The 21,729-nt window shown below is 50.3% G+C and overlaps 1 protein-coding gene across 1 annotated transcript; it reads left to right on the forward strand.

The window, feature by feature from the left end:
• Window positions 1-2,855: 2,855 nt before the first annotated feature.
• On the forward strand, window positions 2,856-19,784 carry MREG (melanoregulin). The gene is made up of 5 exons (XM_056350165.1): window positions 2,856-2,996; window positions 7,446-7,605; window positions 16,123-16,213; window positions 17,960-18,123; window positions 18,479-19,784. Exons 1-5 carry the CDS (start codon window positions 2,905-2,907, stop codon window positions 18,611-18,613), a joined length of 642 nt encoding a protein of 213 aa, XP_056206140.1. The 5' UTR covers window positions 2,856-2,904; the 3' UTR covers window positions 18,614-19,784.
• The last annotated feature ends 1,945 nt before the right edge of the window (window positions 19,785-21,729 follow it).

The following is a 21,729-nucleotide window of genomic DNA, read 5'->3' on the forward strand; positions in this document are numbered from 1 at the left end:
TCTTTTGGCTTACAACAGCAGGGCACGGGATAAAATCTCCTTGTAGGGAAGGGAGTTAGCCACGAATCAAGGATGTCTCAGCTGATCACATGGCTGTGTGTGTTATAGCTGTGCCTCAAGGTCTCGGCGGGGATTTGGGCTGGCCTTGCTTGCTCCCTGGCATCTGCAACCCAGAGGAAAACAGCCCAGATGAAAGAGAGACCCAGTGGACAACCAGTGAGGGAGGGGGGAGGCGCAAGGGAATCTCTGCGGTAGTGACTACTTTGGGGAGCGTGCATCCGCACCCGTGCAAGGAAATGTCACGGGCAATTGCCGGCTTCTTTTAATAGCAGCTGGCATGTCGGCTGCTTATTCTCCCGCTCAAGCACACAAAAGCTTGGAGAATAAATAAAAGCAGGCAGGGGCAAGCTCAAGGGTAGAGGAAGAAGTTTGCAGAGGAAAGCACCCTTGACTTTGAAATTCTGCCTCTCCCCTCAGCTCATCCTGCTGTAAATCCTTCCTTATGAATGATTGATGCGCAGCGCGCAGGGGAGCTGAAAGCCCTGGCTGAGAGCAAAGCCCTAGCACTGGGATCTTCCAGAAACAATAAGAACCAAGTCCTCCTCCCATAATTTTACCTTTTAATTAAGGAGGATGGGAAGACTGATTGTGGGGCTGATTAATGAAATGAAATTTAGAAGTCAGCTGAGAACATGTGGCAGAGCATGCTGAGATCTCCCGTACCCCGTGCAGGGACCAGAGGCTCCTCTTTGCTTCCTGGCTCATCTTACATATAAGCAGCACCAACAGCTTAGCATTCATTGTCTGCAATTCATTTGTAATTGTAGAGCCACTGACCTTTTGTGACCTGATGGCCTTAAACAGACCCGAACATCCCAACTCACCTTGGTGGCACTGCAATCCAGCGCTGCAGCCCTCTTAGCCGAGTGGCTTCCCAAGGTGTCCCATGTGAAAGTACCAGATAGTGATTTCGGTGTCTGTGGGCATAGCCTGTTCCTGACGGGATCCCAGCAGTCCTGGCAGATATGTGGCGCTATTGGCTTTTGCTGTCAAAATACATGGCTGCCCACCATTCCCAATGCAGCCCCTGGAGAAAAAGCTAGAGCTGGGTGGCAGAAGCTGCCCACCCATATTTTGGCAGTGGGGTTTCTCTTCTTCTTACCAGAAATGTTTCTTATTAGACACCTGGGAGCAAACAAGGTCTGAGACAGAGCACTCTTGAACTCCAGTGCTTTTCAGAGAGCATCAGATGTGAAGACTAAGGTTAGACACTTCAGAGAGTCCTTCGGCAACAGCTGAGAAGCCCCACGTACCTCTACCTTCAGTTTCAGCCCCTGGATTTCAGGTGCCCAGAGGTTTCCCACCTGCTGCCTCCCTTGGTGGATACGGAACTGGAGAGGGAAGGCGAGTCCATCAGAGGAGCCATCACTGATGCTGCCTGGATTCGCGTGTGATGGCTGCGGTGTCCGTGCAGCTTAGTTGATCAGTCCTCCTAAATGTGCTCTGGCTGAATTCCTCCTTCTGCCTCTGGCTCCTTCTGCCCCCTGGTAGGGGCCTGTGAGCCTCCGAGCTCGATCCCCCGCTGTGAAATAACTGTCAGGGAAACCTCACCAGGGCTGGACTCAGATGCTACAAAGTCCCGGAGGCAAACACGTACCTTTAGGGCATTTCGCAGTGCTGTGACAAAATGGTTGTGCCTCTTCTAGCATAGCGCTTCGCTGTCCAGCGCTCTCGGGTGGCCAAGGGGGTGTAACTCACTGGGGACGAATTAACAAGCCCTGGGGTTAAAGAGGGAGAGAAACACAAGTGCAAACTGATTTATATTTCCTTGTGCACGTGTGCCAGGCACAAGGATATAGTAGCTTATCTGCTGGGATAAGCAAAAAATTGAGTGGTGTCAGGAACCTGCTGTACTGAAATTAAATGACTCGTTGGGATGTGCATGGCCAGCCACACTTAGAGTGATTGCTTTGGGGACTGGCTGATGCTTGATGGTCTGTTCCGAAATGCAATCAAGCCTGTGGCAATTAAACGAGATCTGGGACCATCATAACTCAGCATTCAAGATTTTCTTCTTCCTTGGGGTCTGAGCTAGGCACATGATAGGAATACTCATGGTAAGAAAGGGAGAAACAAAGGGAACAATCTTTTAGGCTCTTCTCCTTCCAACCTCCCCGGCGCCAGGAGGCAGCTGAGTCCATCACCCCTGCCCATTTCCCATTGCAGTTCCCAGGATCACAGCCCTGTGTCCTGAAAGCCAAGTGGGAACCAGCCTGGAAGCGTAGTGGTGTGGAAGATCGCAAATGGGGATTTTCTGGTTTCTGGCCGTGCTGTGATGGCCAGTGGTGGCCCGTTTTAGCTAGGGCATGAGGGCCGGGAGGCTACAAACGCAACACAGTGCAGCATCCAGGAGGGTGCAGGAGGGCACAGAAGGGAGCAGGAGGGTTCACGGGGCACAGCGGGGTGGGTGAGCATGCAAGAGGGTGCAGGAGGGTGCAGGAGAGTGTGGGAAGATGTGGGAAGGGAAGCGTGCAGGAGGGTTCATGGGGTGCAGTGAGGAGCAGGAGGGTGCAGCAGGATGTGGGAGAATGCGGGGGGTGCAGGAGGATGCAGGGGGTGCGGGAGCGCGCAGGGGGGAGCAGCGCGGAGTCCGCCCCGAGCAAGCCCGCCCAGAGCCGCGGCGGGAGCGGCTGCGCCGGCGGGGCAGGGCCGGGGCGGGGCGGGGCAGCGCAGGGGCGGGGCCGGGCCGGGCAGGGGCGGGGCCGGGCCGGGCAGGGGCGGGGGCCGGGCCGGGGGCGGGGCGGGGCCGGGCCGGGGGCGGGGCGGGGCCGGGCAGGGGCGGGGCGGGGCCGGGCAGGGGCGGGCTGAGCGCGGCCCGCCCAGCGCGGCTCTCCGGCGGCGCCGATGGGGCTGGGGACCTGGCTGCGCTCGCTGGGCGGCTGCTGCGGCTGCTGCGGAGGGGAGGCGGCGCCGCCCGAGAAGGAGCCCTTGCTCAGGTGAGACCCCCGGCCCCTTCCCTAACCCCCGCCCCCCCCGGTGGGATGAGGCTGAGCCCCCCCGCCGTGCGCGGGCGGAGGGACGGATGCTCCCAGCGGAGCTGGGCCGGTGCCCTGGTCTGCAGCCAGGCGTGAGCCCGCCCTGCGCCCCCCCGCCGGCACCGGCCCCGCACGGTGGCTGCCCCGGCGCGTCAGGCCGAGCGCTGTGTATCCCGGCAGCTCCCAGCGCCCCGGCAGCGGCCGCGGCTCCCGGGGGACGTGCCCGGGCAGCGGGATGCGGCTATCGGCTCCGTCTGCGGCGGGGCTGGCCCGGGGGGGGCCGGGCCCTTCCCGCCCCCTCGTGGCACCGTGTCCGCCGCGCTGCTGCTGCCGGAGGGGGGGAGGGCTTTTACCGTTAACTTTTAGCGACCGAACCGTGCGCGGCGTCTTTTCGGTGTCCCCCGTGTGCCCTTGCCAGAGGAACCGTTCAGCTTTTGTCTTTCCACAGTGGGATTCCCACAGAGGCCGAGGTGCCGACCGAAAGGGGGGTCCTGCCATCGCTGTGCAGCGGGGTCCCCACCGATGGGCAGCTCTGCGCTGTGCAGAGCTCTGCTCCCGCGGGGATGCTGCAAAGGAGATGACGACGCGCTGCTGGAGCCGGCTTTATGTGAAGGCAGCATGTGTGCTGGTTTCCGGAGAGCAGATTTTTTGCTCCCGCTGTTGGTCACATCCACCTTGCACCCGGAGTTGTGAGGCTGGGGGGTGTGTGTGTGAAAAGATGAAGCCCCGAGTCGTGGAGAAGAGCTGTGAGCTGTGCAAGCACATAAGGAGGTTTTGCATGTTGCAAAACATCTGTGCACGGGGTTTGCGGCACCTCTCCCTCTTTCCCCAGCTGCCAGCTGGGGTCCTGGCCACCGCCGAAGCCCACGGTGGGTACCCCAGCCCTGCGATGGGGCAGGGACCCTGCCCTCCCTGTGTCATCAGCAGGACAGAGGCGTTTCAGGAAGGAGCGTGGGATGCTCCCGCTGTGGCCTACATAGGTATTGGGTAATGGCAGAGCCGGCAACGGGGCTTGAAATGTCCTGATTTCGTGCTGTTAAAGCAGTTACCTAAATAATAACCAGATAATCCTGAGCGTGGGGCCTCCAGCCCAGGCAATTGGCATTAACCTAACTAGAGCGGAGCACATGTGCACAGAGGCTCCTGCCTGCCCTGCCGCCTTGCCAGCCGGGGTGGCTGTCCCTCACTGGGCACCTTTCTTTAGTAACATGCCCTCCGCTGACGATCCAATTAATGCTGGCTGTAAGTAGGAAAGCCAGTATAAATGCTGGGCATTTGAAAGGCACCTGCTCTTGCACAAGTATACCAGCATAATTAATCTAACAGCCTAATCTCTGGATTGTCCCTCTTTGGGATGCTTTGGGGGTTGATTTCAAAGCAGGTATCTTGCAAGAGCATGCCTGCTGTATTTTTATCTCAGAGTTGTTTAAAATGAATGACTTGCTCAAGATTTCAGATCTTTTAGCTGAGTTTTAGGTTTTGGGAGCTGCTCTTGCTACAGAAATGATGACTTTATGACTTTTCACCTTATTTTCCCCAAGCGGAGTGGTTGCAGCCTCATAAATCTCACATGTCAAAGAGTGGAGCAGTGAGGAGGAGATACAATGTGTATAATGAGATGCATATATTACCCAAGCATATACAAGGCTGGCTGTAACCTTGATGAGGCCAGTGAGAGCAGCCAGCACTGTGTGTGGAGGTGGGGATGGAGCACGGATGTAGGCACAGTGCTTGTGTAGGGCTTGGAAAAGAAACTCCAGCTAAAGCCAGTGAGCCAGGCTGGTGCAGTGAAGCATCCAGGCTGCCTGGCTGTCTCTTGATGCACAAAGGTGGGATCTGGCTCGGATGGTGTCCTCAGGATGCAAATAAACGGAGAATTTGGGCTCTGAATCCCAAAATGAGTTTAATCTGCACTGAAAGCCCCCTGGAGCAGAAATTTGTTGATGAAGCATTAGCACTTGCTGTTTTCTGGATAAAGCTCAGTGTGTGAAATGGGCTGAGTCCCCTCTGGTCCCATGGAGACTCCTGTGACCTGCAAAGCAGGCTGCCATTCATGTGCTCCTTTTTTTCCTCCCATTTCTTCATTTTAAATGTTGCTTGGAAATCCAGCATGCTCTGGGGGTGCTCACTGTTGGCAGAGCTCTCCACTTCCATGGATTTGCTGACTCCTGGGCACTGCCCCCATCCCTTACAGGCTGCTGGATGGTCCATGCCATGGTTTGGAAAAAGAGCTGCATTGGGAAGTGCCTTGAAGCTGTGAGGGGGTGGCTCATAAAAGCTAAGGTGTGTTAGTGTTGCTGCCAAGTACTGTTTTTAAAAGTCAGCTGTTAAGGGTACGGGTAAGTCACTGAGTGGGAAGAAGCTTGTCAAAGGCAGAATGGGACCAAACTCATGCTGATAGCATGGCTGGCTCCTGAGTGATCCCTTCCAGGCTGGGGATCCTGTCTGCTCCACGTTTGAAAAACAGTTTGAGCGAACCCATGTTGGCTGTGGTGTAGGAACAGCTGAGTTTTGCCATCCACACCCTCCAACTTATGTTTGTTTGCTTGTCTTTAATGAGAGATTATAAGAGATTATCTTTTCCCTTATTACCTGTTGCTCAGGTTTTTGGTTTGTTGAAAGTCTAATTAACATTCCTGCAGGAATGCTGATGTGAATTTTTTTTTTCTATTTTATCTATGTGCTGGAGCTCCTTTTAGCATTTTTTTAATGGTTTGGCATCATGGCTAAAGCACCCACAGTGTTATCTGAGGTTTTGCTGGATGGATTCCTTGTGAAAGAGATGGGTTTTGGGTACCAAATAGAATAAACAGTGGGTTGTTCTAACAAGAAATGAACAGGGATTGCCACAGGATGCTGATGAGACTACTGTGTAAGGCCAAAAATATTTCTCCCATTTGTGTTGTTCTGCTCAAGTGTCTGGACATCTTGATTAGAAATATTATGGAAATCCTCTGCTAAAGGTTCTCCCGGCAGAATTAAATAACCCTATAAAAAAAAAATGCACATCCCAGTAGCAACGTAAAATGATAAAACACAGAACTGCCAACAGCGCAGAGAAAAGCTCCTTGCCTGGATGGGGACAACCTTACCAGAAGATGATGCTCTGTTTTGCTGACCACTAAGCAAATAAAGCCCGAAATTCACAAGCAGGCTGAGAATGTTTCCACCCCCAAATAATGATGGGACTAAATGTCCTTTCTGTGCTTTGGCACACGTCCTTGTGCAGCTCTGTGCATCATTGTACCTCTCAGGTAGGAGCTGCTGGGGTGGAGGCTATCTGTGGGGATTGCCTGCTTGATTCAGTAGGGTTTGGACTGCTGGGCAGAAAGTAGAGCTGCAGGGTCACACAGGAACATGGTCCTGGATATGGGACCTCTGGAGAGCATCCAGTCCAACCCCTGCTCATGTAGGGTCAGCTGGAGCAGGTTGCCCAGGATCATCTCCAGTTGGATTTTGATTGTCTGCAAGGATGGAGACTCCACAACCTCTCTGGGCAGCCTGCACCCGTGTTCACCCACCCTTCTTATGATTAAGCAGAATTACCGCTGTTCTAATGTGTGTCCTACTATGAGGCACCACTGACGAGGGTCTGGCTCCATTTCCTTTGCTCCCTCCCATCAGGTCCTTATAGACATGGATGAGATCTCCCCCAAGCCACCTCCTCCCTGGGATAAACAGCCCCAGCTCCCCCAGAAGACGTGGTACATCTTTTGACCAAAATGAAACTATGCCCAATGCCACTGCCTTTGGGGAGAAGATGGGTAGAAGCTGTTTCTTTGGCCAAGAGGCAAGGGAGAGGTGTTGTATGCGGCCATCCCCTTGCCCGCTGCTCAAGGCATGTCTCTCTGCGCACAAAGTCTCTGTGGGACAGGCCATGCCACTGAGATCTTGGCACAGCTACAGGGTTAGCTGGGCAGAGGGAAAATACCCTCCAGAGCCACTGGGATTTTTGAGTCTTAGTTAATTAGAACTGTTCCCACGTTAAGCTTGGAGAGGCTGGGGGCTTGTGCAGTGTTTGGGGTGGGAAGGCGTGGTGGGGAGCAGAGCAGGGGGCTGCGGGAGCAATGGGGAGATGTCACCTTTCATCCTCGCAGGTGGATGTTCACAGTTCCTCCATCCTAGCTGCTCAAATAATAACTGGTGTCTTTAGCAAATTTATGTGTCTGGCATCTTGCATGGCAGCACTGCCTGGTTTGAACCGTGGCTTGTGTGGTCAGGATGGTTGCTAAGGTAAAAAACCTCTGTCTGTCTTCCCCTTCCCCACTTCTCTGCCCTCCCTCTCCCAGGCAGGATACTGGGCTGCGAGAGGGGATGCCACAGCAATGGGCACTTTACCCTGTGCAGGTAACAGGAGGCAGCGTAATGCTGCGGTAGCTGATGCTGCCTCGCCTCTCCCCCTCTCTGCAGTAACAACAATCCCTACACCTCCTTCGGAGCCACGCTGGCACGGGATGAGGAGCAGAATCTGTGGAGCACCCCACATGACGTGACCCACACAGAAGCGGATGACGACCGGGTGCTGTACAACATGATTGTGGTCAGGAACCAGCTGGACAAGGACTCGGAGGTGAGGCGGTGCCGTTCCTCACTCTCAGTCTCACCGCAGAATGAGGCTTGGTGCTTTCATTGGATGCTTTGGCAGTGCTTTTGTTTAAGCACCCATTAAGCTGACAAGACCCCAAAGTCCCCAACGTGGCTCATGTAGGCATCAGGTCCTCCCATCCGCTCCATCACCCTCCAGATTTTATCCTATATCTGGTGTGGATGCATCTGTAGCCATCTTATCCCTGGGAGCTCGGGGTGTCTCTGGCAGGTGAGCCAGGAGAGCCCCCCCTACGCTGGGATGCATGATGCCCTCCCTGCAAGCACCTACCACCATCACCTGCAAGTGTATACTGGTAGCACTGTGATCCCCAGCTCAATTTCCTAGCTGCACAGGCTGCTTTTCTTGTCTGATATTCCCCTGGTCTGGCCTTTCCATGACCAGAGTAGCGTTAGCCCTGCCTGCAGTGACATTTGCCTGGCAATGGCAGCGCCTGGAGCTGAGCTGCCGCTCCAGTGACACGTCAAGTTAAATACTTCTCTAATGGTTTGTGCGGCAATTATTGAGAACTGGAGAACTGGCACAGCTCTTAGCGTTGAAGGGAAAAATCATCACTGTTACATAAAGGCTGTTTTGCAGCCCTGATTTCCTTTGCTAAAGCACTTTGGTGCAAAGGAGATTTCAGTGGCCTGATTAGGAGCAGGCTGTAGCAAACAGTGACACATTTTCCCCTCTCTGATTGCTTTTAAGACTTTGAAATGTTTGCAAGAAAGCCTGGAGGCTTCGTGTTTAATTTCAATGTGATCCCACTTCATCCAAGCGACTGCAAGACTAACTCTGTAACTTTTTCTCCTGTGATGGTCCCATTAAACCAGAAGCTAGCTCAGGTTTCACAAGAAGCCTTAAACTCGAGGTACAGCCGAGAGCAAAATGACAATTTTTAAAACTTAAAATGAGATAATGCAATCCTTGTATACAGTTGGCCAGAATCCCTATGTAATGTTTGGGTTTGGCTCTTTTTGGTGGGGATTGAATTAACCCCACCATGGTGTTTACAATAGATGGTTTTGTAACAACATTTTCATGGCTGCACGTAACCTTTACAGCTGTAACTGAAGCTATACCTTGCGGTTGCTTTAGAGAAGACAGGAAGCTTCATCCAGCCCAAACTGGCTGAAGGAAACAAGGACAACTCTGTTTAGGGGGCTGTGCCAGTTCTGGGTTGTTGCGGAGCTGGGTGCACTTCAGGGCAGCCCTGAAGCTCCCAGTTTCAGCCCACACCCATTCGAGTGGCCTTTTAGCTTGATTTAGGGCTCACGAGGAGGCAGGCCTCCTAAAAGCTATTATTATTTATAAAGCGATGTCATAAGCGGATGGGCTGCTAAAAAGACGGCTCCCTCGGCAAAGGAGAGTTGTGTGTCAGCCGTGCTCAGGTTGCAGAGAACATCAGTTACAGGTGAGCAGGAGAGCACTCCTGTGCTTGCCTCTCCTAAACCCAGTGCTTTCTCCCTGCTTCCAGTGTATCCGTACAGTTTTCAGCAGGTCTGAGCAGTCGCCGTGCCTGCCAGTGAAAAATGATAGTGCAGACAGAAAAATAGAGAGAGGAGCATAGGCCTTCCTCGCCACAACAAATGTAAGATAACGTACCCTGTTGTTTTATGCAGTACAGTTAATAAAAAAGCCTGAGGAGTACAACATCAGGCCAACTTTGAAGAAAGCCAGCACATGATATGCTTGATTTGAATTATGGCACAGTGCCCCTTGCAGTTGGTGATTGCCAGCCTCTCTGCTGTCTCTCTTTTACAGCCAGGGAAACTGAGGCATGACATATAAGCCCAGCAAACTCTTGCATTTTCCAGCTGCAGCTTGTTCTGGGTGGCAGGACAGGGAGGGACTTGGCCGGCAAAGCCAACATTCCTCCATTCAGCCCCAGATGCCAAAATCTCTCCTTACTCCAACAAGCATTTTAAAACTAGGCCAGATTGCGTTGCCCTCCCCTCCTAATGAGCCTTTAGCCCTGAGAGAGAGGAAGTCTAATTTAAAAACAGCGCTGGGCTGCAAAAAGCATATTCTGCTTTGGGAGCTGCTCTGCTCCCAAAGTCCCTGGGGAGAGCATGTGGATGATGCAGGACAGGGGACAGAGGAATGGTTTCTTGCTTGTGCAGTGCACAAGTGTTACGAAACCATAGGTCCTTTATTTATCTTCGTTAAAATCTCTTGGTTAAAAAAGACAGATTTTAATCTTGGTTAAAATCAGGTGAACTACTCCCTGTATTTCTGCTCCTTCATTTAACAAAGAAATTTCAGCGTGCTGTGCACTTACTTTTGCCATTCCCCACCTTGATCTTAACGATTTCCTAGCACAGGACTTTGGAAGGATCCCAAAAAGCAGTTCACTCTACATCATGTGTGTTTTATCTGTATGGCACCACCTCAGCCTCAAACCAGTTCTGCATTTTTCTTGGTGTGGCTAACCCACTTCTGCTTTCCTGGGTATTTTCTTTTTTTTTTTTTTTTTTAAACTGTTGTTCACATAGTGACAAGGTGCTGTGAGCTGGGACAGGAGAAGTGGTGGACCAGGATGCAGTGGTGACACGGCAACAGTGCTGGAGGTCAGCAGGTATGGTCCAGGATGGCTCCCTCCTGGCCTGGGCACCTCTGCATCCTGGATTGCCGTAAATAAGTAAACCAAACTGTGTATGCAAAGGGCCAGGTGCTCCAATGCTGAGAGCACCCTGTAGCTCGGTCAGTTTTCTGCATGTTAGGTCATTTGTGGTGGAGCTGCCAGCAACACACAGCATTGGTGTCCTCCCTCGGGGTCAGTTCCATGCCCCCACCATGGGGCTGGACCCACACCCCCCCCCCATGCAGAGCCATTTCTTCTCCCTGCCCCCTTCCAACAGCCCGGCTCTGGGAAATCTGGCAGCTCTGGCCCAAACTCGGTATGACCTTAGCTTGTGCAAGGATGGCAAGGCTGTTCTGCCCTGCCTCTGGCTGAACCACAGCAGGAAGCTCTTCAAAGCAAACGGTGTGATGTCCTGGCTGTGCCTGTTCCGTGCGCATTTGCTCATCCTGCTCGGTGCTGCGTGCTGGGAGCGATGGCTCATGGGGCCATTGGCCTTGGTGGAGCCTGCTGGAGCACCCCACGGTTGCCAAACCCACCGTGCAGTAGGTAGATGAGGCAAGGTTCGCTGGAGCCTCCTAAAATCCTAAGGACTGAGCAACTTCCAGCTTTGCATTTCTCCCTGCTTGAGGCTGATGAGCGCGATGTGCTTGGCTGCACTTTTGGAAGCGAAGTGTGGGCAAGGGAGGGTGTGCGCAGAGAAAACCAGAAAAGCTGTAGCTGAAGGGCTGGGTTAAGGGGGCTGGTAAAGCTGGTGCAGCCTTTGGAGATCAAAGCTGTCATCAAAGCTTTTGAAGGCTGGGGTCAACATTTCAAATATGGAAAATACGGTTTTTTCCTGCTCTTGTTCTGCAGGATTGTTGAGCCCATTGTGATGTAAAGTAAAACCCCAAACCTGGAGGTGAAATGAGAACCTCTAGGAAAACAGGCTGTTATTTAAGATGCTGCGTAGGTACAGGCCAAGTCACTGTTCCTGCATGTACCCTGCTAGTGCCGAGGGAAATATTTTATGAGGAAGGGGGACTACGGTGGCTCCAGCAAGCCTCCAACGTTAACAGCAAGAGCTGCACTGGGCTTATTGCTGGGCTTGTGTGCATGACATGGCAGATAGCCCTCACCTTGAGGTCCACTTTGTGGTGGCCCTGATGCCTTGGTGCTCTCTGATGGAATGCATGGAGTTACCCAGCCGTGGGCAGGGAGCCTGAGCTGTTGCACCAGTACTGCCTTCAGGGAAGGAGCCAGGCTTACGGCAGTTGCACCACCCGTCTGTGAGCAGAAACGAAAGGTGGATTTTTGCATTACGACCAGGGAAAAACACTGTTCTTATGGCTTGCTGTAAATGCAGTGTTTCTTTCTTCTTTTGGCTTACTCCCTTGGGGAACATGGGATCATAAACCCCACTAGTAAAGGCAATTCCTTAGCTTGCATCTCTGCTAGAGTCCTGGCTAGCAGAGTTACGCTGGCATGATTCTCCTGGCAAGCCCATTAACAAGCTGACTATTTTTCTGCTTCCTCCTGCTCTCCTGCAGGGTTATTCTTTTTTAAACAAGTTACAGAGAAGATCAGTATTGCAACATGCTCTTTCAGGGGCACAGGGAAGTGATGGGATTTGTCCAGGGTTGGAGATGCCAGTCGGGGAGTGCAGAACTGACCCTCTTAATGCCTGCACGCCTCTAAAAACTGAATACAGTTTAAGCTTATTCTAAGCTGAGATGTTGGTTGATGGTCCAATGTATGAGCATGGATCTAGGGTTTGTATTTGCTCAACTACTCTCAGTTGGGCCAGTTGCAAAGCCAGAGTAGGAACATCCCTGGCAGTGGCGTGGTACCTGCCTGGACTGGTATTTTGTAGTCTTTCTCTGATAACTCTGTTTTGACCTCATTTCCAAAATAACTCTTGAACAGAACAGTGACACCAATTGCTTTCAAGGAAATAAAGGGAACAGCTTTGGTAGACGATTGATTTGGCAACATGAAGAAATCTCCCTATTTAAATAGGAAATTTTCATATGATCAGGGATGAAAAGTTGGACAGTGCTTGCCTGTTCTCTTGGCACATTTTTTCCAGAGCTCTGAGTTATGTACCAACCTGGCTTATATTTAATGCCCAGTATTTCCTCGCTTCCATTTGGCATTTGCAGATTTAGTGTATCACACTAGAGAAGGGAAGTTTTCCAGGTAAATATTTGAACAGCTGAGTGCTCAGAGAAGAGAGGCAGCAGGGTTTCCCTGCTGCTCCAGGATATCCTTGACTCATGCGCGAACGGTTTTCTTGAGCTCTCACTATGCTGTGCCCTGCTATGTAGGTTTAAAAGGGCAAAACTAGTTGCAAAAAACAGGACCAGGAACTGCAACCTACTTTGGTTTCCTGTGATTAATTCAGATTTTGGCAAAAGGGTATTTTTCTTAAAGGACTGAATCTGAATGCATCATTGGGATGTCCCAGACCCATAGAAACACTGAGCGGTTTGGTAAGTACCAGTCTCCTGCTGTACTTTCCCAGTATTGTGTGTGAGAAGCCTCCTCATGACTCTAGAAGTTACATCTAACTTTGCAAGAGGCAGGACAGGCAATAGAGGCGCACAGAAGACACAAAATGTAGCTAAGTTTTGGGAGAGAGCCGCTTGTCCCATGCCTGTATACAAGCTCAGACCAGCGCACTGGAAGGGGCTTCGAGGAGAAGCCAGCCCAGGATGTGGCACAGAGGGGAGCCAGCTCCAGCTTTGCTCTGTCTGGGATTGCCCAAGGACCGGCATGCCCTGCCTGCATCTTGCCAGTGCCCTGGTATGCTGCAGCGGTCCCTGTCACAGCCACAGCGAGGGCTGAGGGGAGCAGGGTTTGGTGCGGACCCCAGCTGCTTGCCCTGGGGCTGCCCAGCACTGGTGCTGAGCAGCCCTGGCCTCGTGATGCTGCCTGGCCCCAGCTAAACCCTCCCTCCACAGGTCACATCTTGGTGACTCACGGGATGTGCGTGGGGGAGCACCCTCCCCAAAGTCTCTGATGTTGCCCATTCCTATGCAAGGGCAGAACAAGCTTTGCTCTTCCTCTGCAGTGTAGTTAGAAGTGCTTTTTAGAATCATTTTGGGGATGGAAAGATCCTCTTAACTTTACTTCCTCATTAAAACAACACAACACAGAGGACAGCTGTGTGCCCACGGCATTTTGTATATCTATGCTATAAGGAATTGCCTGGGAAAATTCATTGGTTTCTGAGGCTGATGGAGGACAGAGCATGAGTTCCTTTGAGAGCTCAGCCTGTAGCTGCCCAACCTCATCCTGATAACCTGCTGTCTCTAGTTGCTTTTCAATGACTGGTACCATGTGCAGCATTCTCCTCCCAGCTTTCTCTACAAAAATATAAATGCATCCAGCTCAGGCAAAAGAAATCCCACTGAAACAAGAGGTCCCCCCTAAGCACCACCATTAATCATAACTCTCTGTACCAAAGCTGCTCCTTTGCACACTCCCCAAATTCTTCATTGACAGGACACTGTTAGAGGTCCCCTGGGACTAAATATGCACCGTATTCACTTCCAGGATGTGATTCAGTAACTACAATGTGCAAGAAAGCCATAACCTAGATTCCCTTAAAACAAAAATAGACAAGGGAAAACACGCTGCTGTTAATCCAGAGAAAATCAGGAGCAGCTTCCCTGCACGCTAAGCACGGCTCGCCCTTCAGCTTCTCGAGGAGTCTGGCTCGCTACCACGGTGGGTAAATCCCCACAGCCCTGAAAGCTGCTGCCAGGTGCCAGCAAGTCATGTTTTGGGGAGGGGAACATCTTTCCCACCCCCCTGGCTTGCTAATACAGCGGTGTGAGGCACGCCTGGAATCACAGCAGCCATCTCGATCAATCCTCTGCATTAAAGCACTTGTTTATCTTTGTGGGAGGGCAAACACATACAGCTTATTTCCCCACCAGCATGCCCAGACTGGTTTTCTCTCCTCTCTGCTTGTACCGTGGGGTCACGAGCAGGCTGAGATGTTTCTGGGGATCCCTGCCAGCAGGGACCAAGGCATTGTGCAGCCTTTTAGTCTCTTTTTATAAACTTTCAAGTTTGCAATATACTTCCCACAAAGCTTTAATACAATAAACCCCCTCTTTTCTTTTTCACTGAGAGGAGCTCAGTTTCTAGTTATGAGCCAGAGTCACAAGAGAGGAGAGCCTTGCCCCTGCCTGCTTGCTCTCGTGAAGGGCTGAAGAGGCATTTTGATGTCTTGCAGTAGTAGCCAGGTGCCCTCCTGTGCAAAAAGTAAAGCTGTTTTCAAGGACTACTGCTGCCGAGAGAGAAACGCGCCTCTGATCAGCAAAGCTAGCTCATTGTGAGCACCAACACAAAGCTAAAAATGAAGGGGATTTTGCTCTCTGGGAGGACAAGCGGTGCAGAGCCACATTTCCCCTGCTCTCCTGACCTGAATTCACCAGTGTCTTAACCCTGACGGCTGCTTCTTCCAAAGTGTAATCTCCAAGGGCTTCCTGCAGCTATCGCTGAACAGCAAGGAAACAGGCTCGTCATTTAATTCTCTGCAGCCGTGATGTGTCAGCCAGGTTCAGGAAAAAACACTAAGAAATCTCCAAGTCTTTTATCAAATCAAGTCAACCCCTCAAGGCACCAGGTATCAGAAAACCAGTGGGATTTCTAACACACAGCCAACCTTCATGGGTATTTTTAACCCCTTTGAACACAGCATATCATGTAGGAAAATCCCAGGGAGATGGCACAGATTAACACCTGTTTATTCTGCAAGAGTCCATCCATGTAATCTGTTGCTGAGAAATGAGATTAATTAAGGTTGTTAGTGCAGGGAAATTATCTGAGTGATGTTATGACCTGCTGTGTGGATGTTTATGTAAACGCATCCTTTGCAGTGAGTGCATTGGTTAAACTCAACTAGGAAAAGTACTCCTGGTTTTCTTGCAGAATACATGCATTTCCACAGGAATGTGTACTTGTACAGATGTGTTTAATAAATAACCTCAAAACCGTCCGTTTTAGACAGTGCCCTATTATGCAGATACACAGCTTGAGGTCAAGTGCAAGGATTTAAGCTGTTAAGTGAGGCCTTAACTGCAGCAACTGGCAGCCACTAATAGTTATGTCAAATGACTCCAGCTCAGCCCTCAACCATCCACGTGCATTCCTCTTCTCTGCTATTTAAAAAAGGGTACCCCAGCCTGTAAAAAAAGTTTGTTTTTCTTGTTTTCCAGTACTTTTGAAAACCTGCCTGCTCCAGTTAAATGCCAGACAGAGGGCTGGGCTGTTTGGAGAAGCCACTCTGTTGTGACCATACTGAGAGCAGTAACTTTTTTTCAGAGTTTTAGTTTCCCATGGGCTATCATCAGCTGTAAGAAAATGTGCCATGCCAGTTTAACCGCAAGGATATGAAAATAAGGTGTAGTAATAGTTTATGGAAGGTAACTATGAGTATGTGGTTGTGGTTTCTCAAACTATAAAGACCAAATAATGTGTTTTCACAGCCTCAGGTTTTGATGCTAGGTGGGGTGTCAGGCTTTCCCAAGGAGACTGAAGTCTCTCAGATGAGCTACATTTGGAAGTTCATGTTGTTCTCCAGCCTAGGACAGTGTTGTAATTTCCAGCACAGAACTGGAATTATATTCTCCCTGTTTGACTGAGGAGACCACTCCGGCCATCAGCAATGCCTAAGCTAAGTTCTGTTTTGTACATGAAGAGAATTCTGTACTGGATGTCAAGCTAAAATACTTGATGCTGGTCCATGTAATTTCTTCCAGGGGCAACAGCAGCCTGGCCATCAACCTTCATACTGACCCCTCAGTGCCAACATCAACAGTTCAGCTCTGACTCTGTTTCTAAAAGCTGAAATTCCTAGAAAAGCAGCTGAGACCTCCCCACATGTGAATGACTGTGCCTTATGCCCTTATCTCTTTGCTTTGCAGGAATGGCAAAAGCTCAACTACGATATTTATACCTTACGGCAGACCCGAAAAGAAGTGAGAAGCAGGTGGAAGCACATTTTGGAGGATTTAGGTGAGCTAGAGGACAAAAGGATGTCATTTCTGGGGTACTAGATGGGAGGTCCCATGAAGGTTGAGGGTGGGAATGGCCCTACAAAATCAGACTGATAGAGGAGAAAGGGAGAAAAATAAAACAAGGCTGCTGAGCAATGAGCTGGGAGCCTGTGGAGGGCTTCCCAGAGCTCAGGCGCAGCTAGGAGGAGACAGGGCCATTGTGTCTGCAAGCATGTCAAAAAGCCCACAAACCATGATCAGTGGGAGAGCTTTTCAAGCCCGTAATAGCATGCACAATTAGCCAGTTCAAGCCTCCTTATGGAAATGTAGCAGGGATACCTGGGAGTTCACCCTGGATTTTATTAAACAATATAAGCAGGGAGAAATGAATATCCCTTTCAGATTTGAGCACAGATACATCTATCCTTCTTCCTTAGCCCATGTCAGCTGATCAGAGCTAAACCACACGCTTTGTTTGCTCCTAAGTGAATTCGAAATACCCTTTCACCAAACAAGATTGCTCAACAGTGGCTCTCCTACTCCTGCAATTTCCTAGCCTGCAAACAGGGAGCTGCACCCACCGGTCCTGTGTGCTCAGCTGCTGCTCCTCTGGAGAAGGCAGTGGTGGGTGTGACCTGGTTTTCCCAATTGCATTGCACACAGCATGTGACACTCGGGCCAAGGAGATGTCCTGTCCTGGCACGTCAGCTCAGTGACTTGCGTCATGCTGTGAAGGTGGTTGGTAGCTAATGAGAGGAGGATGTGTGAGTTGGGTGCACTTGTTGGGCTGTTCGAGGGTATTATCACTGGGAGAAAAAGAGATGGGTATCTCAGCCGCTCCTGCCCTACCTGCTGTTCTGGCATCTGGATGGGAGGAATATTATAAATTCATGACAAGGTATCAGCATTCATCTTCACCTAGGTGCTCGCACAGCCTGTACAGACCAAACATGGGAGGGATCACTTGACATCCTTACGTCTGTGATTTTTTGACACGCTTTGGCATGTTGACAAAGGCTCTCCCACATCTTGCTCATGTCTGCAATGGCTCTGGAGCCATTTTGCAAAGGGTGGGGAAGCTCTAAACCAGGGATCATTTGGCCTTAGCAAAGCTAGACATGCAACCAGATGTGAAACCCGCTATCTTCTGTTACCTAGACCTGTGCTTTAATAAGACCACCACTCTTTCCCCATAACTGTTTCAAGTACGACGCATGACCACCAGTTCCCTGGAGCCAAACAAAGAGTTAGTGGTAGCCATTACATTTAAAGATCCCTGCATTCATTCTCCTCACCCTTTCCTTCCCTAAATACCCTTCCTATCAGAGGTGCTGACTGCTACAGGAACAATTACGCATGCCTTAATTACTGCTGCAGGTTTTTCATCACTGTTACCTCCCAACAACAGGCATAGTCTCTGCGGTGCTCAGGTAGCCCCACCAGCCCTAAAAGCTCAGGCAGCATCAGGAACATGCCAGAGCTGAATCAACACCCCGGGTGTGGATGTTCGTAAGTCTTCTCTGGAAAACTAGCAACAAAGTTGCTCTGAATGTTTTTGTGATTTTTTTTCCCCCCCCAGCAAGCTTATACCTGCCCCAAGTGCAGACACAGAGCCTGCGTGGGGGAAACACTGGTTCGTTTTAGCAAGTAGGGAATGCAACAGGCTGAGGTGGGGGGAGGAATAAGGAAACTTGCAAAAGCCTGGAGGGCTCAGGGATTACCCTGCTCACACGTATGACTTGTTTCTGTAACATCTCTTTCCCAGGTTTCCAGAAGGAAGCAGACTCCCTCTTGTCAGTGACCAAACTCAGCATCATCAGTGACTCTCAGAACATGGGCAAAGCCAGGGACATCTTGTTAAAGCTCTCTGAAGAGACAAACATCTTCCCGACCAGCTGGGAGCTTTCTGAGCGCTACCTCTTTGTGGTGGTGAGTAGCTCCGAGCTCCGAGCATGCTTTCCTCCCCGCTGCCCCTGTCTCTACAAGTGAGCTCAAATGAGGGAAGCAGGTAGGTGGACTGGGGATGCTCAGATACATCATAACATCTGGGGTGTCCCTGTCAGACGTTGCACTTGTATCTTGGCTGTTCAGCTTCCTTGGAAATGTCAGTGCTGTAGCACCATAAGTTTGCCCCCTGGCCCCACCAAGGTCCTTTAACCCTGTGCAACTAGGTGCTCTTGCAGCGTGTTAACAAAGTGGAAGGAGATTACACCTAACACCCTGCGTAACCAGGGAGGTCCCCAAAGAATTCTGCAGTGGCCATAAAACCCTGTTGCTTTGGCAGGATCGTCTCATAGCTCTGGATGCTGCAGATGAGTTCTTCAAGATGGCCAGCGTGATGTATCCGAAGAGACCCAGCGGGGAAAGAGTGGATGATAGTCAGAAGGCTCTGCAGTGCATCTCTGTCATGACACCCTGAAAATGTGCCTCGCTGGTGCGAGATGGACAGCAGGTTACTTACCCTCCAGGACCAGGCTCCTCTACCAAGGGGTTAGCACAAGTAGTGGTGCTCCTTGTTTTCCTGCAGAGAAGCAAATGGGCTGGCCAGAGCAGAGCAAGGAGGTCAGCAAGCTGTGCCCCACCAGGAGGGCATGGAAAGGCAGATGCTGGCCCCAAGGTCCTCCCTAGCAGAAGGGAGCAAGAACTGCCGTAGTGTAGCCCCAGACAGAGACCGCTAGCCGAGTAGTGTGTGATAGGTCCGGGGGGAATCTGCCACGCAAGGCATTGCTACCACTAGCTGCAAAAGTCGAGATGCCTCTATTTACAAGCGCTGCAAGATCCGCGTTTCCGCCTACCGCTGGTACCTGCCACTGTCCCTACCCTCGACCCTGCTACCTCAGTCATCTACAATTCTGTGACGTTTCTCTGTACACTGGTCCTCTTCCTCATCCCCAGCCCATGGCAGCCCCGCCAGGCAGGTCCCAGGGGATCTGGCAAAGAGACAGGAGCAGCACGTAGCCAGGAGATGAGTTAATGCCCGGTGGCAAAGCCTTGGAGCTGTGTCACAGTTGGGTGTTCTATCCCCAGCCATTAGTGTCAGGAGGCATTTGTGTCAGGGGATGCTCAGCCTGACTTCTTAAAAGAAGGTAGATTTTAGGAAGGTGCCAAGGTCAGAGTTGCTGAGAATTTGGCTACTATAATATCCTCAGACTGGTTGCCCAACATCTTAATTTCTGAAAGTTTTGGTCTTAATTGCATAAAAAATTTCCCACTATAAAGCTGCACGTACTGTCAATATATACCATCCCTACTGTTAATGAGGATTTTTAATTAATATCCTTTATATCTTGAGTTTTTGTCTGATGATGAGCAATAATTTTAAAACACTGGATTTAATAATGTAAAAACAAGTGGAAGTTCTTAACTGATTAACACATACGCTGCTAATTGGCCAGTTGAAAATGCTGGCTACAAAGGACCTCCCAAAATAGCAAAACACACCTTTTGTTTGTTTATATCTACAGTGTTTGAAATATATATATTTATGAATTGTTTCTGTTTGTCAGACTTCCTGGGAAGCATTTTTGTCAACTCAGGACATCAGTGAAAACTGATTTTAATAAACAAAACACATTACAAAACTAACGGGTTTTACTCTGTCTGTATTCCTCTTCAGGCAATAACATTTCTCTTGACTGCTGACAGCAAAAGGTTTGGGGTGTTTGTAGAGCACATGCCTCTGTGACCTCTTCTCCACACACTTACAATTGCCTGTTGACTTGCAAGAGTAGGGTCTTTGCCAGCCTGAGACAAAAGTCTTCGTAGGAGATGATGGGGACTGAATTAAATTTCAGTGGGATTTGGAGTTAGTAGCCCAGTTCCTATGGGGTTTTTTTGTGGTTTTTTTTTTTTTTTCTTCTTTTAGCAGAAGTTAAGCTGCACTTTGGAAAACCTGCCATGTTTTTGTAAAAAATAAACTTCAGTACACGACAGCTGCAGGATCTGATTTGAACAAACTGCTGCAGAACAGAGAGATGCGGTGGTCCAAGGAACACCACGCCAAAGTACATGACACCACCCAAAAGTCAGCCCTTGGGATGCTCTCACTTTATAGTACTACCTGTTATAGAACCACCTGATGCGTTTCAAAACCTCGTGGGGGAGAAGAAGATACACCTTGTTAGCTATGGTGCTGCTTGTTTTGGTGACGGAGATTGGTGTTAAGCAGCACCTTTGCAGAACCACCCCTTGCTGTCACTGTAGCTGTGAACCTGGTTCTGACGTCAACAAAATGCATTTATGTTATAACTTAATAGGACATAAACTGTCTAAAAGGGATGACAATTAGGATCTGTGAATGAGTTCAGCTACCAAAGCAAGGCCCTGTGCTAGGGAAGTGCTGAGTTTCTGAGCCCAGCCACAGGGAGGAGCAGGAATGGGCGGTAGCATCGGATCAGAGCGGTGCCACTCACTTCTCTGTAGCACGGAGGGGTAACCAGGCTCAGGAACTTGTGCATCAGGTTATGTACCAGTCACAACATAAGCAGAAAAAAGGTCTGTCACTCCCAGCACCCAGATAAACTGGCTGTGAGGTAGCCTGCAAAGTAGTCTTTTGTTAAGTATAAGGGTGTAGAACTTCTGAACATCTGTAACTTGAAAAATGACAGAAACCAGTAGAAATTGTTTCCATAGAGGTCCAAGCTCAAGTTTGTCATTCTGTTCATGTCAGTAGGAATCACTCCATCTTTTAATCACTTCGGGTAGAAGACTGATATTCAGTTAGCAAAATGCAAAGAGTAATTTGCCTTTCCTCATTTACACAGAAATTACCAGGGAGATGTACATCTCCAACTTCTGTTTTACTCAGATTTGGGCTTCCTGTCCTGCCAGGAGAAGGAAACGCAGCTTAGTGTCTCTGAGCAAGCTTTTGGCTCCGTCTCGGGGACCAGCAGTAAAGGACCCTCCACCTGGAACTCAGTGACAGCACACACTCACCGTAAGGTTCAGATACTGCCCGGTTGCCCATTGATACTGGCCTGCCAGGGGTGTTTCAAAGATGTATTTGGGCTCCAACAGCGGAAAAATTACCCACATCTCTACAGCAGATATGGTGGGACTACCCATTTTAATGGCGAGAACAAAGGTGGGGAAAGAGACACAAACACACAGAGAGAATCATTTAGTCTTGAAAAGATCTTTAAGATCATCAAGTCCAACTGTTAGCCCAGCACTGCCAAATTCACCACTAAACCCTGTCCCTAAACACCGCATCTACACGTCTTTTAAATACCTCCAGGGATGGGTGGTCTCTCAGCCACTTCCCTGGGCAGCCTGTTCCAATGCTTGACATCTGTTTTGGTGAAGAAACGTTTCTAATACCCAATCTAAACCTCCCCTGGTGCAACTTGAGTCTATCTCCTCTTAACCTATCACTTGTTCCTTGGGAGAAGAGACAGACCCGCACCTGCCTACAACCTCTTTTCAGGTAGCTGTAGAGAGCAGTAAGGTCCCCCCCTGAGCCTCCTATTCTCCAAGCTAAACAGCCCCAGTTCCTTCAGCTGCTTCTCACAGGGCTCATGCTCTAGACCCTTCACC

Source organism: Falco biarmicus, chromosome 8, assembly GCF_023638135.1.
Source record: "Falco biarmicus isolate bFalBia1 chromosome 8, bFalBia1.pri, whole genome shotgun sequence".
Classification (NCBI taxonomy): domain Eukaryota; kingdom Metazoa; phylum Chordata; class Aves; order Falconiformes; family Falconidae; genus Falco; species Falco biarmicus.

Bases quoted from the DNA above. Each gene is read 5' to 3' on its own strand.
- MREG (XM_056350165.1), top strand. From the start codon at position 2,905: ATGGGGCTGGGGACCTGGCTGCGCTCGCTGGGCGGCTGCTGCGGCTGC. The intron at 7,606-16,122 runs GTGAGGCGGTGC...TTTGCTTTGCAG, and splicing joins AGCTGGACAAGGACTCGGAG to GAATGGCAAAAGCTCAACTA. The intron at 18,124-18,478 runs GTGAGTAGCTCC...TTGCTTTGGCAG, and splicing joins AGCGCTACCTCTTTGTGGTG to GATCGTCTCATAGCTCTGGA.